Source organism: Astatotilapia calliptera, chromosome 2 (genome assembly GCF_900246225.1).
Source record: "Astatotilapia calliptera chromosome 2, fAstCal1.2, whole genome shotgun sequence".
NCBI classification, from domain to species: Eukaryota; Metazoa; Chordata; class Actinopteri; order Cichliformes; family Cichlidae; genus Astatotilapia; species Astatotilapia calliptera.
This window is the reverse complement of record NC_039303.1, coordinates 31226564-31240064: the sequence shown is the minus strand read 5'-3', so window position 1 is coordinate 31240064 and position 13501 is coordinate 31226564. Positions and strand designations below refer to the sequence as shown.

At 40.1% G+C, this 13501-nt stretch overlaps 1 protein-coding gene across 1 annotated transcript; it reads right to left on the bottom strand.

Moving 5' to 3' along the window:
- Positions 1–526: 526 nt before the first annotated feature.
- Positions 527–7303, bottom strand: LOC113006662 (neuronal acetylcholine receptor subunit non-alpha-2-like). The gene is made up of 6 exons (XM_026142754.1): positions 6971–7303; positions 5831–5982; positions 3511–3555; positions 2997–3106; positions 1255–2167; positions 527–1140 (listed from the first exon to the last, which is right to left on the bottom strand). The coding sequence occupies exons 1-6, from the start codon at positions 7035–7037 to the stop codon at positions 967–969; spliced, it is 1461 nt and encodes a 486-aa protein (XP_025998539.1). The 5' UTR covers positions 7038–7303; the 3' UTR covers positions 527–966.
- Between the last annotated feature and the right edge of the window lie 6198 nt (positions 7304–13501).

Genomic DNA, 13501 nt, shown 5'->3' with positions numbered 1-13501 from the left:
TTTAAATGTATTCTTTGTCTGCTGTGAGAAAAATTTATCTGATGAGGACGACACAAGTGACAAATCAGTAAATGCTACTGAAACAGAGCAGCACAATTTTTAAGCTTCGGTGTGGTGATACTCAACATACAGCCTGAGGGCCAAATCAGGGCTATCATTAAGTTAATGTTAGCAATAACTGACTTATTGCTAACATTAACTTTTACTGTTTATTACTTTTATTTCAGGTTTATTCATGCCTTGTCACATGCAAAAAAAACACAGGGAAGAGTAAGTTAAGTATCTTTCCTTTAATACTTTATTTCCCCTAATGTGTGACATCAAAAGTCAAACGTTTTGCGAGGTGGTGGGATCTCTGTTTAAGGTAGTTTAAAGGTTTCTGCAGAAATGATTTTTCTTACAGTTTACTACAAAAAAAGTAGCCTACTGTTAAATAATAGCTTTGACAACGCCCTCATGGGTGTTTATTTAATTAAAATTCCCAGAGTAGAAATTTGTTTTGAATTTGAAAAAAAAGTATGTCAAGAAAAAAATATCAAATTAAATATGATGTTGGTTAAAAACATAAAAAATAAGGCAATTATGGGGTTTTACCTTAATCTTGTATATTGATAGCTAAATACCATTTGGTGTAGAGTTTATGAAGCATTTCTTTGTTGTTGTTTTTTATTTTGGCAATTTGCGAACTGAAACTCAACACAGGTGAGACTACTGGTTACTCAGGTTGTCATATATATCTTAAAGCAGAATAAAATGCCAATATAATCAGATGAAACGTTATGATATTGACAAAACAGACAGAGTGACCTGATGACTTATTCGCATGTATATTTTACACAGTGGTTTAACAGAAAGAGTCAGATAGTCAACAAAATCCTGTAAAAGGTGCCTGCAGTGGGCTCTTCTTGCTCAGTGGTACCATGTTTAAAAAATGTTTTCTTTGAAGGCAGATGATCAGTTGCCTCGTCAGTGTAACGGCTCTGAAGCTTGTTCCTCACTTGGAATTGGAGGGGGGATTTTCATGAACATATGCAGAGCTGGAGTGAAGATAAGGATGGTGCCTAATACTGAGACAGTGAGGAAAGCCCAAAGGAAGATTCTGTCTAACACCTGGGCCACAAACTTCCAGTCTTGTACCACCTGTGAAAAGGTAAAAATAAGACATGGGATTACAGAAAGAGTATGCGCAATATAAACATCAAGTTCTTAATCTGTCAAAAGAATTTAATGTTTATTGATAAATACTTTACACACCTCACGGATGAAGTGTTCTTTACGGATATGTCTGCTGATGTAGCGCACCGAATAGATGGCTTTCTCCAACATAGCACCCCAGGCTTCTTCGTCCTTCCCATCAGAAGTAGTCGGTCCGAGCGAACCACTGTTTGTCTTCTGGCCTCTCCGACCTCCAGAGCGAGACTTCAGCTCAGGGCTTTCGGGAGCCAGCTCTGGGTAGTGGTAGCGGTCAGTGTGCCCTCGCATGCACAGCAATCTGGGCAGTTTTTGAAGAAAGAGGTTTCGAACCCATGGTGACATTGGGTGGTAAGTGGCTGAGGAGCGGTGGTGGACATTGATGACAAAGACAGTGACGATGATGGAGAGGGTGACAAAAATCATGATGAAGAGGAGGTACTCTCCGATCAGGGGTATGACCTTGGAGGAGGAGGGAATAATCTCTTCAATGACCAGCAGGAACACAGTAAGTGACACTAGGACGGAGGTAGAGAGTGAAAGCTTCTCTCCTTCATCTGAGGGGAGGTAAAAGACCAGGACGGTCAGAAATGACAAACCCAAACAAGGGATGATTAGGAACAGCGTGTAGAACAAAGGCAGCCTCTTCAGGATGAAGGAGTATGTGATGAAGGGGTAGGATAACAAGCCATCTTTTCTGTTTCCTTTGGCACCAGTAGCGCTGAGTATCTCCCACTCCCCGTTATCAAAGAAGTCTTTCCGATCAACCTGGTTGTCCATGAGAACCAAGTCCACCATGCTGCCATCATAGGTCCACGACCCAAACTTCATGGAACAGTTCTGGCGATCAAAAGGGAAAAAAGTGACATCCATGGTGCAGGCAGATTTGTAACTGGCAGGTGGTGTCCAGGTGATGGCCCCGTTGTACTTCACAATAGCTTTGGTCATCAGGGAACCCTCAAACCGCCCATCAGCACTGAAGAAATATGAAACACAAGTCAATTCTCATCTTAAGTCCATTTACATGAAACTGTTAAATTAATACTACTATATGCAATCGTCCATCTCTTTGATAATGAATTGTTTTTATGCACCTGTTGTAGTTCAACTGATAATCACATGAAAATTGAAAATTTATGGACTCTTTGAGAGCATTATGAAATGTGTCCACATCGCTCCCTGCTACTTGACCAATGGCAACTAAGACAGGCTCAAACCTAATAAGTGGTCAAGTAAATGTATGGCTGATTGGGTGACCGTGGCTCAGGGGGTTGGGAAGCGTATCTGTAACCGGAAGGTCGCCGGTTCGATCCCTGGGCTCTCTGTCCTGGTCGTTGTGTCCTTGGGCAAGACACTTTACCCTACTTGCCTACTGGTGCTGGCCAGAGGGGCCGATGGCGCGAAATGGCAGCCTCGCTTCTGTCAGTCTGCCCCAGGGCAGCTGTGGCTACAACTGTAGCTTGCCTCCACCAGTGTATGAATGCGAGAGTGAATGAATAGTGGCATTGTAAAGCGCTTTGGGTGCCTTGAAAAGCGCTATATAAATCCAATCCATTAATGTACAAGGAACAGAGTGGCCTTTCTGAGCACAGCTCAGTGTTACTGATTTTTTTAGATGAGGTGTAAGATTAAATATTTATATTATTTATATTACAACATGCTGGTTACACTCAAAGAAAGCTTTTTTTAAAGCAATTAAGATAGATAGCATCACGTTGTGTTAGTGTTTTTCATGCAGACAGACTCATGTTTCACATGACGTAATCATCAGTCACTGGATTGCTGAAATTTCAGAGCGGCCTTACTTCTCATACAGGACGATGTCTGGGAGCCAGATATTTTCTGAAGGAACTCTGATGGAGGTGATTCCTCCGTATTTATCTGGATTCCATCGCAGCTTGTAATCAATCCATTCCTGGTCAAGGGAAAATGCAGGAAGCCACATCAGCAGACTTATAAACAACACTCAATAATACTGTGATTTGCTTGTATTTGTTGTATACCCTCTATAACAGACTCCTTTATGAATTCTGTCACCCATCATCAGTTATACAAATAACAACTAAATATTACATTTAAACCAACTGCTCACACATACAGCTTATTTAAGCAAATCAAGGGTCTATAAATTAGTTTTAAAATACATTACATTCAAAAAGTCAGTCTCATTTTACCTGCAAACCATGTGTTATTTGTTAATGCATCATGAAAAATAAACTGATTAACATTTATGAGAAAATGTTTATAAATGGTCTCTTGGATGATTCTGTACAATCTTTCATGCTCCTGCCCAACAACATTGTGTTCATTTTGTCTTACCTGCCACAGCCAAACATTAGTTGTCATTAGCTGATTTTTCTCATCCTAAAAGACAAAAACATAAAAAATAGAAAAAATATTATTATTTAAAATTGGGAAAATATGTTATGTAAAAATACTTTCCAAAAACGTAAGAAGAAATCATTTTTGCAACCCATTGTTTTATTATTTGGTGGATTTGCACATTAAAATGCAACTATGAAAATGAAATATATTTGCTTGTTTGGCTGGTTTTGGTTGGGTTGTTCAGTTCTGTGCAAAAGACTCAAGACACCCCTGATGTCTTTGCATGTTTTCAGGGAAAATGGGAAATAGGTGCAGCGATTGCATACATAGAAATAAAATAAGACAAAAACAGAGTTTGTAGAATTCCTAAAAGCTTGAAAGTCAACATTTGGCATGGACACTTTTATTCTTCAGCTGTGTTAGCTGCAAGCTCATTTTCATTGTCATTCAGTATTCTTCAGGAGCAGTTCTCCAGGCTTCTTGAAGGATGTACAAAGCTCTTCTTTGGATACTGGCTGCCCTTTGTTGTGCCCTCTGTCTACATGACCCCACACTGCTTCAGTAATGTTGAGGTTTGAGCTATGGGGAGGAAAGTCCATGACTGATGGTGTTCCACTGTGTGTTTTTCTATCCAAGTATGCTTTTCCTGCATTGGCAATGTGCTTGAGATCATTGTCATATTAAAAGATGAAGGCACTGCCAATCAGAAGCTTCCCAATTGTTAGTGGATCAAAGTCTGATGATACTTTTCTGGGTTCATATTTCCATCCATTTTGACAAAGATTCCAAAACCACAGACTGAAGTTCAGCCTTAAATACTGACAGAGCCTCCACTGTGTTCTACAGATGGCTGTAAAACATGGCACTCATTGTTATACCCCTCTCCTGACTTCCTCTGTACATACTGACAAAAATGTCAGCCAAAAATTTCAGATTTGGATTCATCACTCCATGAAACCTATCGCCACAGATTTTGAGTCAAATTCTCATGTCATTGGCATACCTCAGCCTTATCCGTCTCATGTCATGATTCTATTAGTCCAAAAACACTATTTTATGCCAATAAACTTTGATATCTTTGGCATTTTTTAAAAGATTTAACTAAAGAAATAAAAAACTTGCTTTTGTAACAGAGTTCTAGTAACAAAGTACCTAAAGATACACTTTAAAATTGGTTCTTCGCTAAGGCACCTGTTCAGTATAGACTCAACACTGATTCACGCTTAAATGATTCATAAACAAAGTTTACAAAGAAATCCAAGATCACTTATTTCATTCAAATATTTTATTGTCTGCTACTGTTTTAGTGAATATAAAACCCCCAGCTCAGGTGAACCAAATCATCTTTTCGTTTTCCACTGTATCTGACAGAATCTGATTTATCTGCCACTTTCTTAGTAAACACAAAGAAAACATAGTACCAAAAGTGGGTGCAGGAAGCTGTGCTGATAACAAAAACAAGTTCAACAACCTTAGCAGACGTGAGCGAGACATATTCAAAGATGTTCAGCATATCCAGCGCAGGCCTCAGCTGTCAGACTCAGTTGAATGTTTTGGTGATCACATAGACCAGAGGTGAACCATAATCTAATACAGAGCTGAGCAGCAGCCTAGAGAGAGTCAGGGGACATACACAGCATAGGCAGGCTGCTGTTTTTATGTTTAGCTCCATCGCCCTTTCTCTTTCCCAGAATCCAACAGATCAACCTAAACCTTTCCTATTTGCCACAAACAGCTTTATGTAATTCATTTCTGGCTGTGTTTGTTGGAAGGAAGAGAAGAAAAGTTAAATATGGACTGGCTGAGATGAATATTTCAAGCCAAGAAGCATGGTTCCTCCATTAGCGTGCTCAGTTTTCTCCTCCGGAGCAACTAAACCATCTCAACCTATTGCAACCAGCCTCTGAAATATTAAACAAACACTCCAAAGAGAGACAGTGTAGTCACAAGTATGAAGAGATAGCTTGAGCTCTATTTCAGCACCACACATAGTGGGACTGATGAAACCAGAACAACCTCTTTATATTTCTTTTATATGTGTTACACGTGTTTTATCTAACTCAGTGTCTTGATACTTTTTCAATAATTGCATTTTCAAAGCAAGTTCATGCTTGCATTTAGTGTTTGCTGTTAAAGGGCAAGGCTTGCAATATTCTTTACTTTGGATGTTGCCAACAAATCTCACAGGAAGACCGAAAGACTAAAAGTTGTGTAAAATTCAAACTTAGTTTCATTCAAACTAAGGAAGCCACTTTTAACAGGAGTTGCAAACTGATGTCAGTCTGTTTGTACGTGTGTGTGTGTGTCGTCTCACCACATCGACCAGCTGAGAGATCTTGAGTCCAAAGCGTACTTTAATAGTGTCATTGGCACGCTGGATTGGCCTAACCCAGCGCTGATAGCCTTGGAAAAGGTTCTTCAATAAAGCATCCTCCATCTCCGCCAAGGACACAAACTCATTTGGAGCTGGAACAAGAAGAGGGAAGATGGATCAACAATAATAACTCCTACTGCCGCTGCTTTTCACCATCACCAGCCTGATTTTAAGTGGCAGGGATAGAAAGTAGAGCATTTACTCTTCCTCTAAAAAACACACACTGCATAACAAGATAACAAGATAGGATAAATGGTTAATATGGCTGTGCACAGAAGCTGGGCAGTCAGCCCATCAGTCAGTCTGCAGTGAAATAAAGCCACCAGAGAAACAGAAACTGTAATGTCGATGGAGAGAGACATCTAAAATATCCGACACAAGGGACATCATGTGCAAGGACTAATGTGTGTGAGCTGAGGGACCGGGAGGAAGGGTGTCCACCTTTGACCTGCAGCGTTTTTGCTTTGTTTTTTTTTCCCACTCTGGCTTCACATCTGTCTGACATCATCTGACAGGGTAAATGCATATAAAGGATCCACCAAGCAAACATAAAAGCCACATTACAGATGATTGAATCCCACAAGCTCTGGCTGTACTTTCAAGGACAGGTGCAGAGATGCTGATATATGACACCTGTGTTCTTGTTTGCCTGATGACCAGTCAGCTCCAAGAGAAGCAGAACTAGGGCCATCGCATTACTGCGTTACACTGCTAAAAGGACTATCTTGTTGCACTAAAAAAAAGCTTAATTCATCCCACAAAAATGGCAGCTTTTGCTGTTTTGTTGTTGTCAACACAATTAGAAGTCTGCATGCCTTCTCCAAGTTACTGAATCTTTTAAAAAAAGAAACGTAGGAATGTAAACATAATCCTTTGCTTTATAAGACCAGTGGTGAGTAGTTGGTAGTAGTTTGTGCTTACCCGTTTGACAAGGTCATCGGAGTTTATGCAGAGTTTAATCAAAGCTATTAGCGGATGTTGCACAACACAGAACAAATCGGTGGAGGCATTACTGAGCATAGAGTATGTCTTCTAAAGAAATATTATATTTATATATACATATATCAAGAGTTTTCTCACCGGCAATCTTCGCGGGGGACAGCTTGCAAAAACCCAAGAGGAGGAGAAGAAGGACTTCTAACTTCATGGTATTGTCAGCTGGAGAAGAAGGCTATGCACACCGATATGTCTTAGACCCCGAGGTTCCCATCAGTGCTGGAACTAGACGGTATACGGAAAGTAACCCCGTTACTGCTGCCGTGTATCAGGGGGCAGGGACCTGATGTGAGAGCGCATGTGTCCGAATCTGATTCCGTTCGAGGCGTCACGGGAAGCGCCGCTGTCGGTGGACGGGGTGGCTTGCAGGAGGAGGGAGGGAGGGAGCGGGGAGGATGAAGGAGGTGGTGGAGGGATTCCCGGATCGGACAAATAAGTGAAGTTTTAAAGATGCTCTAAATCTTTGTGTTTAGCTCACTGCTGCTACTGACCTCCTCAGGATGGACTAGGTTATTACTAGCCGATGTTTAAAAGTCCTGCTCGGAATGTAAGTCTTGAGCTTTCACTTTAAATTGTGTGTAGAGTTTGCATTTTTTACAAAAGACTTGGGACAAACAAATACCCGCCTCTAATGACTTTAGCTTTTGTTGCATTTTGTTTTATTTTCTATAGTTTTCTTTTTAGAAATAAAATAATGATGAATATAATGCAGTGAGAATGGTTGCCCCTCCTTCAGCGTCACCTTTTAGTCCATAGCACAAAGCAATTAAGCCCGTCCTTTAATGCAGAAAGCCCCTGTATGTGCGCATGAAAACATCACATGAATGATGCGTCTTGATGAACTTCCTTTGAAAATGCAATCACTTTGTACCTAAGCAGGAGACTAGCCTACCTTCATCAATAACATCTGTTTTACCTGTTGTTATGTTTTGGAAAAGCTTTATTACACTTTATTGCACCATTATCCCCAGGATCAAGAATCTGAGTTACAAACACTGTTATATTTAACTTTAAATTACTGAATCAAGTTGTTAAAAAGTGCTTCCGTTGGTGTATGTGAAGGACACGCTTGTTTGAATTTTTTTGAAGTTTTATTTTGCACAAATAAACTCAAACATACATAGATCAAATTAAAGTAAGGCAAAAAATAGTTTTATTGACATAAACAGGAAGCAGAAAGATTCAAATCAGATTTTGAGACATTTATAGGTAAACCTGCAATGCAACTGGAACATTTCTGTCTCAGAGCACCAGGTTATCATTACATTATCACTGTGCAATCAGTCAAAGCTTACTGAGTATGTCCCAATGTGATTAGTTTGGCTAGTTTCAAGCTTGCTGAGACTCACCCTGGCATGAGTTTGTCTGTTAGTTTCCTCTACCTGATACCAACTATACACGGTCATAAATAGTGTAGTGAAAGTTTATTGTGTTGTGTATTTTTTAGAGGTCAAGTGTGTTTGCAAACATCAGTGTGAATATTTCATCAAGATAAAGTCATCGGCTGCTCAAGTGCCAAAGACAGAATATTTGGGGGTCACAACTACATAATTCAAACACATGATTGCACACATGTAAGACACAGAAACAGAAACAATATTTCCATGTTATGAGGCATGCCCTTGCATGCAACTGAACAAAAAGACTGAGGGTTGTCATGAAAAGGAAAGGAAAGGAAACCCAAACTCATGGCATACAGGACAAAAACAGCTGAACATAAGGCCTAACTCGCACACAAAGAAAGACACTTAGAAGAAGCAAAAACAATAGAATAGGAGTGAGAAAAGGAGAGCCAAGAGCAACATAAACTTATTATTATCCCGCAGTCAAAGACAGGCTGGTGGTGAGACGGCAGACATGCTTTACAACTCATAGCTGAGAACAACAACACTTTAGATGAAAAGAAATGTGTGATGTGAAATCAGTACTGCCCTATACCAGCTGACATCTGGGAACTTGTAGAAATGCTTAGCTGAGGTGTGAAATCAGCATCTTTGATACAAACACATTAGTATTGCTTAGTTATGTACAAATACACTTTGAAGTTTAAAGTTCCCTGTTAACACAGGTTGAAACCAGGCAACAATCATCTTAAAATATCAGCATGTATAAAGCTATTATTTGTATGTTAAAGTTCAGGGATTTGGATACCTGCTTTGAATGTTGTTGGGCCATTGAAAGGGTGTTATCAATGGTACAAGCTCCATAGATATAAAAAAGTCTCCATAACTCATCCAGGTATATTCTAAGCAGACAGGAACTCTCAGTATTTTTATTTTCTCCTCCTTTTCACCTCCCTCCTCTCTTTCTAGTATACATATGCAGTACACACACACACAAACACACACATACTTATATATATATATATATATATGTTTATCTCACACTCCCCCTCCCTTGTGTTTCCTTTCCTTCTTCTCCTGGGTTGAAGTAGCAGGGATAACGGGAGGCTGATTATCACAATGAAATTATCCTGATTTTCTGCTCCACTTGGAGCGGTGGGGCGGGCAGCTGCTGCCTCCGAGATCGACCCATCCGCCTCGCCTCTAATCATTCAGAAACATAAATTCTCATGGGCTTGAAACCTGCTGGTCTCTTCCCAGATGACTGTGGGCAGCTGTGCAACGTGCTTGCATATGTATGTGTTAGTTGATGTGTGTGAGAGTGAGAAAGTGAGATAGTGAAAATGCAAAGTGAGGAGAGAGCACATTGTCAGCATCTGTGCGTTTACAAAAATGTTGGCGCTTGCTTGTCTCGGCTCATGTGTGTGTGTGTTCTCTTCTTGACTGTGTTGGTGTTGTTTTTGTTTTCTCAGCCGTTGTTGAGCCCATAATTAGAGTCTGCATAATTTCACTGGGTGCAGAAATATTGAATTAATAAGAGGAAAAAGCCTCGACTACCAAGGCCTGGGGGTTTAATCTTAGTGTGTTTGTTGTTTTAAGGGTTTTAAAAAATGGTCATAAAGGAAGGAGGGGGATACAGCAAAGGAAATCCAATCTCACACAGACTTCAAAGGGAAACACAAAGAGTAGTCTAATAGCATCACCCCACCCCATATGCTATCACCAGCACTTCAAATGAAAAATCAGATAACCTGATGGCCTCATAGCAGCTTTGAGATGATACAAACTTTTTTCCAAGTCACTCCAACTTTAAAATGGTCTGATGAAAAAAAATCCAAAACCCATCAATAATATAGCGGTTCAGTCATTTGATATTTTAATCTTCCGAAGCACAAAAGAACTGCAGGGGAAACTAGCTGCAAAGATTCTGTCCAGATCTGAGGAGCAAAAATCTTTCAAATTTATCTCAAACTTACAACAGAGGAATAAAAAGGGAAAGGGGAGCATGTGAGAGAGGGAGGGAGTGAGAGATTAAAACAAATTGGCCATAATACCCTTTGGGGCTCAAATATCAGTTCAAGAGCCAATGCTGGAGTGGAAAAAGTTAGCAGCAGAGTGAGCTTTCTCACTCCACTGACACACAGTCACAACATGACTATTGACCTTGAACATGATACTTCAGTCTAAGAGGCTCACACTGATTTTCCTTTTGTTTTCGTCTGACTGACGTGAGAAAAAGAAAAGACGGAGCAGCGTTTGAAACTCTAGCCGCTCAGACAGGGTTACAATTCTGTCTCCTTCTGATAATGTGTAAAGACGGAGGAGCAAAGATCAAGTGCGGCAGAAATGTTCACAGCATTATAGAAATAAACATCTGTGTATGCCTGCCTCACTTTGTTGGAACATAAAAGCAAGTTCCTACAAATAACTCATTCATCTATATGTGACTACCACAGTAAGTGCAGTGCTCAGTTTGTGGTCATATTTTTGGGGTCTTCTTCTCATATTTATTCAGTAGATGGAGCCACTCACCTTTGTTGCTAAATATCTTCATTATAGGAAAATTATGACAATGCCACAGTTCAGATATTATTAATCACTGTTATTAGTATCATCTGTGACCGCATAATGATCTTGTAACATTGTACGTAAATAAACCAACACTGACTGTTACAGAACTCACCCAAGCAGCTTCAAGCTCAGCACTACATTTACTGGGCTGCAGATACAGCAAGTTTAAAAATGATCTGATTAAGGGTTGTTGGGGAAAGCGAACAGACTGACAGACACAGATTAAGCACAATATTCCGATTTTCAAATGCTATACAGATGTTTGGAGCTGGGACACGTTTAATCTGAAAATCTTCAGATTAAAAAATAGCCTTTTTTGACCTCAACACCTCTAATTTAATTGTGCCCTCTGACAAGTATATAAGCTTCACAGTTTGTTTGCATCAGCACTGTGTCAATTAGATGTCCCCACTAAGATATGAAAAAAACGACTGTGTGTGTGTGTGTTCCTGTCTAGCTATCTTTGTGAGGACCGAAATCTGCATTCTACTATACTTTTGAGAACCAACAGTCCCTTGTGAGGACACACACACCGGTCCTCACAAGTTTGAAGGCCTTTTTGAGGCTCAAAATGTAGTTTTAGTGTCAGGGTTACAATTAGGTTATGGTTAGGTATAAGAGAAAGTTTGATTTAGTTGACTTTCATTAAAGTTTTTATTGCATGGTCCTAGGGGCTGCTGGATCATCCAGATTTCTCCCTTGAGACTCCTGTTCAACTTCTCTGCTCCTCTTCTCCTTTTCCTCGATGGTCCTCTTCGCATATACCGTATTCGATCCCTTGTGACTGGGTTAGGGTTAGGCATTCATTTTTAATGGTTTAGGATTAGGGTAAGGGATTAGGGAAACCATTATGTCAATGAAGGTCCTCACTAAGACAGCTGAACGGGCTTGTGTGTGTGTGTGTGTGTGTGTGTGTGTGTGTGTGTGTGTGTGTGTGTGTGTGTGTGTGTGTGTGTGTGTGTGTGTGTGTGTGTGTGTGTGTGTGTGTGTGTAGGAGCATCTCCTCCCAGAGTTAGTAGGCAAAGAGTTAATGGCTATGTCTGTAGTCATAAGTTGTGAGTCAGTTGTGCTTTGCATATTTGCACGTGTCTATAATCTGAATTTTTGCAGATATGGTTGTCTATCTTTATGTGTTTGTGCAAGTTTGTGTGCTTGTATGTACTTAATGTGGGTATGAAACTGTGCTGTGCTGCTCCATGTGCCAATATGTATGTATGTAAATCTGTATTTCCCTTTTTCTGTCTGTGTTAGCCTAATCTGTCTTCACATGCTGCTGTATTTATGTAGTTATGTTCATAATCACTGAGACAAAAACACTCTCTGTTCATCTGGATTCTGTGTGCCACCGCAGTGGATCTGAAATCAAACAGTCAAAAAGTGACTGAGGGCAGACTTTCAGCTTTAATTAAATGGGTTTCACAAAAATATTGTATTAACTATTTAAGAATTTCAGGGCATCAAAATTAACTGAACAAACTGATATAATTTAAATATAAGAAGAGTTGGTGGGGTTTTTTTTTTTTGTTTTAGGGGGTTTTCTTCAGATCAGGTGGTTCAGTTCTGTGTTGCTTCACCAGAAGAAGGTCCTGGGTTTGAATCTACCATCGTTCCATGTGGTGTGAGTCTCTTCTGGTGTGTAACTGGTGATTCTAAATTGCCTGTAAGTATGAATGTCTGTCTGTGTTAGCCCTGTGACAGTCTGGTAACCTGTCCAAGGTGTACCCTGCACATTGGTAAACATGGCCGTGTCATATACATTTTCTCAGTTCAAACATTTGACATGTTTTCTTTATTCTGTTGAAACTAAAATGTAGCTTTATTAGATTTACAAATGCTTGGAACGTTTTTAAAAATTTACATTTAAATCCCTCAGCACTTAGTGGTGAAGGATTCCGATAGTTTCTTGATTTATCAAAGTATTGTATGCATTTCTCTGTGATGTTTGCTCACAAGCCAAAAACAACCTTGAAGCATTTTTTGCTGTCGCTGTTCCACCAAAATGTTCTTTCTTTATTCCAAGACAATGTTTCTTCATCCATCTGCAAATATTCATCAAAGAGTAAAATTAGGAGCCTGTGTTTGGTGTAAGGGCGTTGCAGCATTCTACGTCAAGAAGCAGCCATTTGTGTGTGCGAGAGAACCCTGCATGCATGTGTGCGTCTGTGCGTGGGTTCAGAAGGCTCCCATTGGAATGAATTATTTAGCGGAGAGTCTCCTTTACTTATCCATGGTTGACTGGCCACAGGCATGTACCGTTCTGCTCCCAACTACACAAGAGACTACCCTAATTCACCATCCAGCCTTCTGCAGTATGCCCCTGTCTCACCCTACAACCCCGCCCCAGTTCTCCCAAGCATGCTGAAGTGGTCCTCTGCAGATGTCCCTTTTTCGCTCCCTGCAACTCAGTGGGCAGAATCCCTGTAACTAGTGGACAAGGCAAGCATGGAAAGCTAAAGAAAGAGACAGAAGATGAGAAAAGATGAAGAGAAACTCACCTGGGGAAAAAATGTCAAGATCCTTTTTTTATGGAAACAAATGTGAGCTAAAACTATGATTTTATTTTTATTTTTTTATTACGTTAGTCCTTAAACCTCAAACCTGAAACAAAAAACCCCAAAAGCATTTCATCATCCTGGACTCTTCATATCCAAGAGCTGGATGCTAACAGTCGCGTCAACAGTGAAGAATCATGTAAAATATT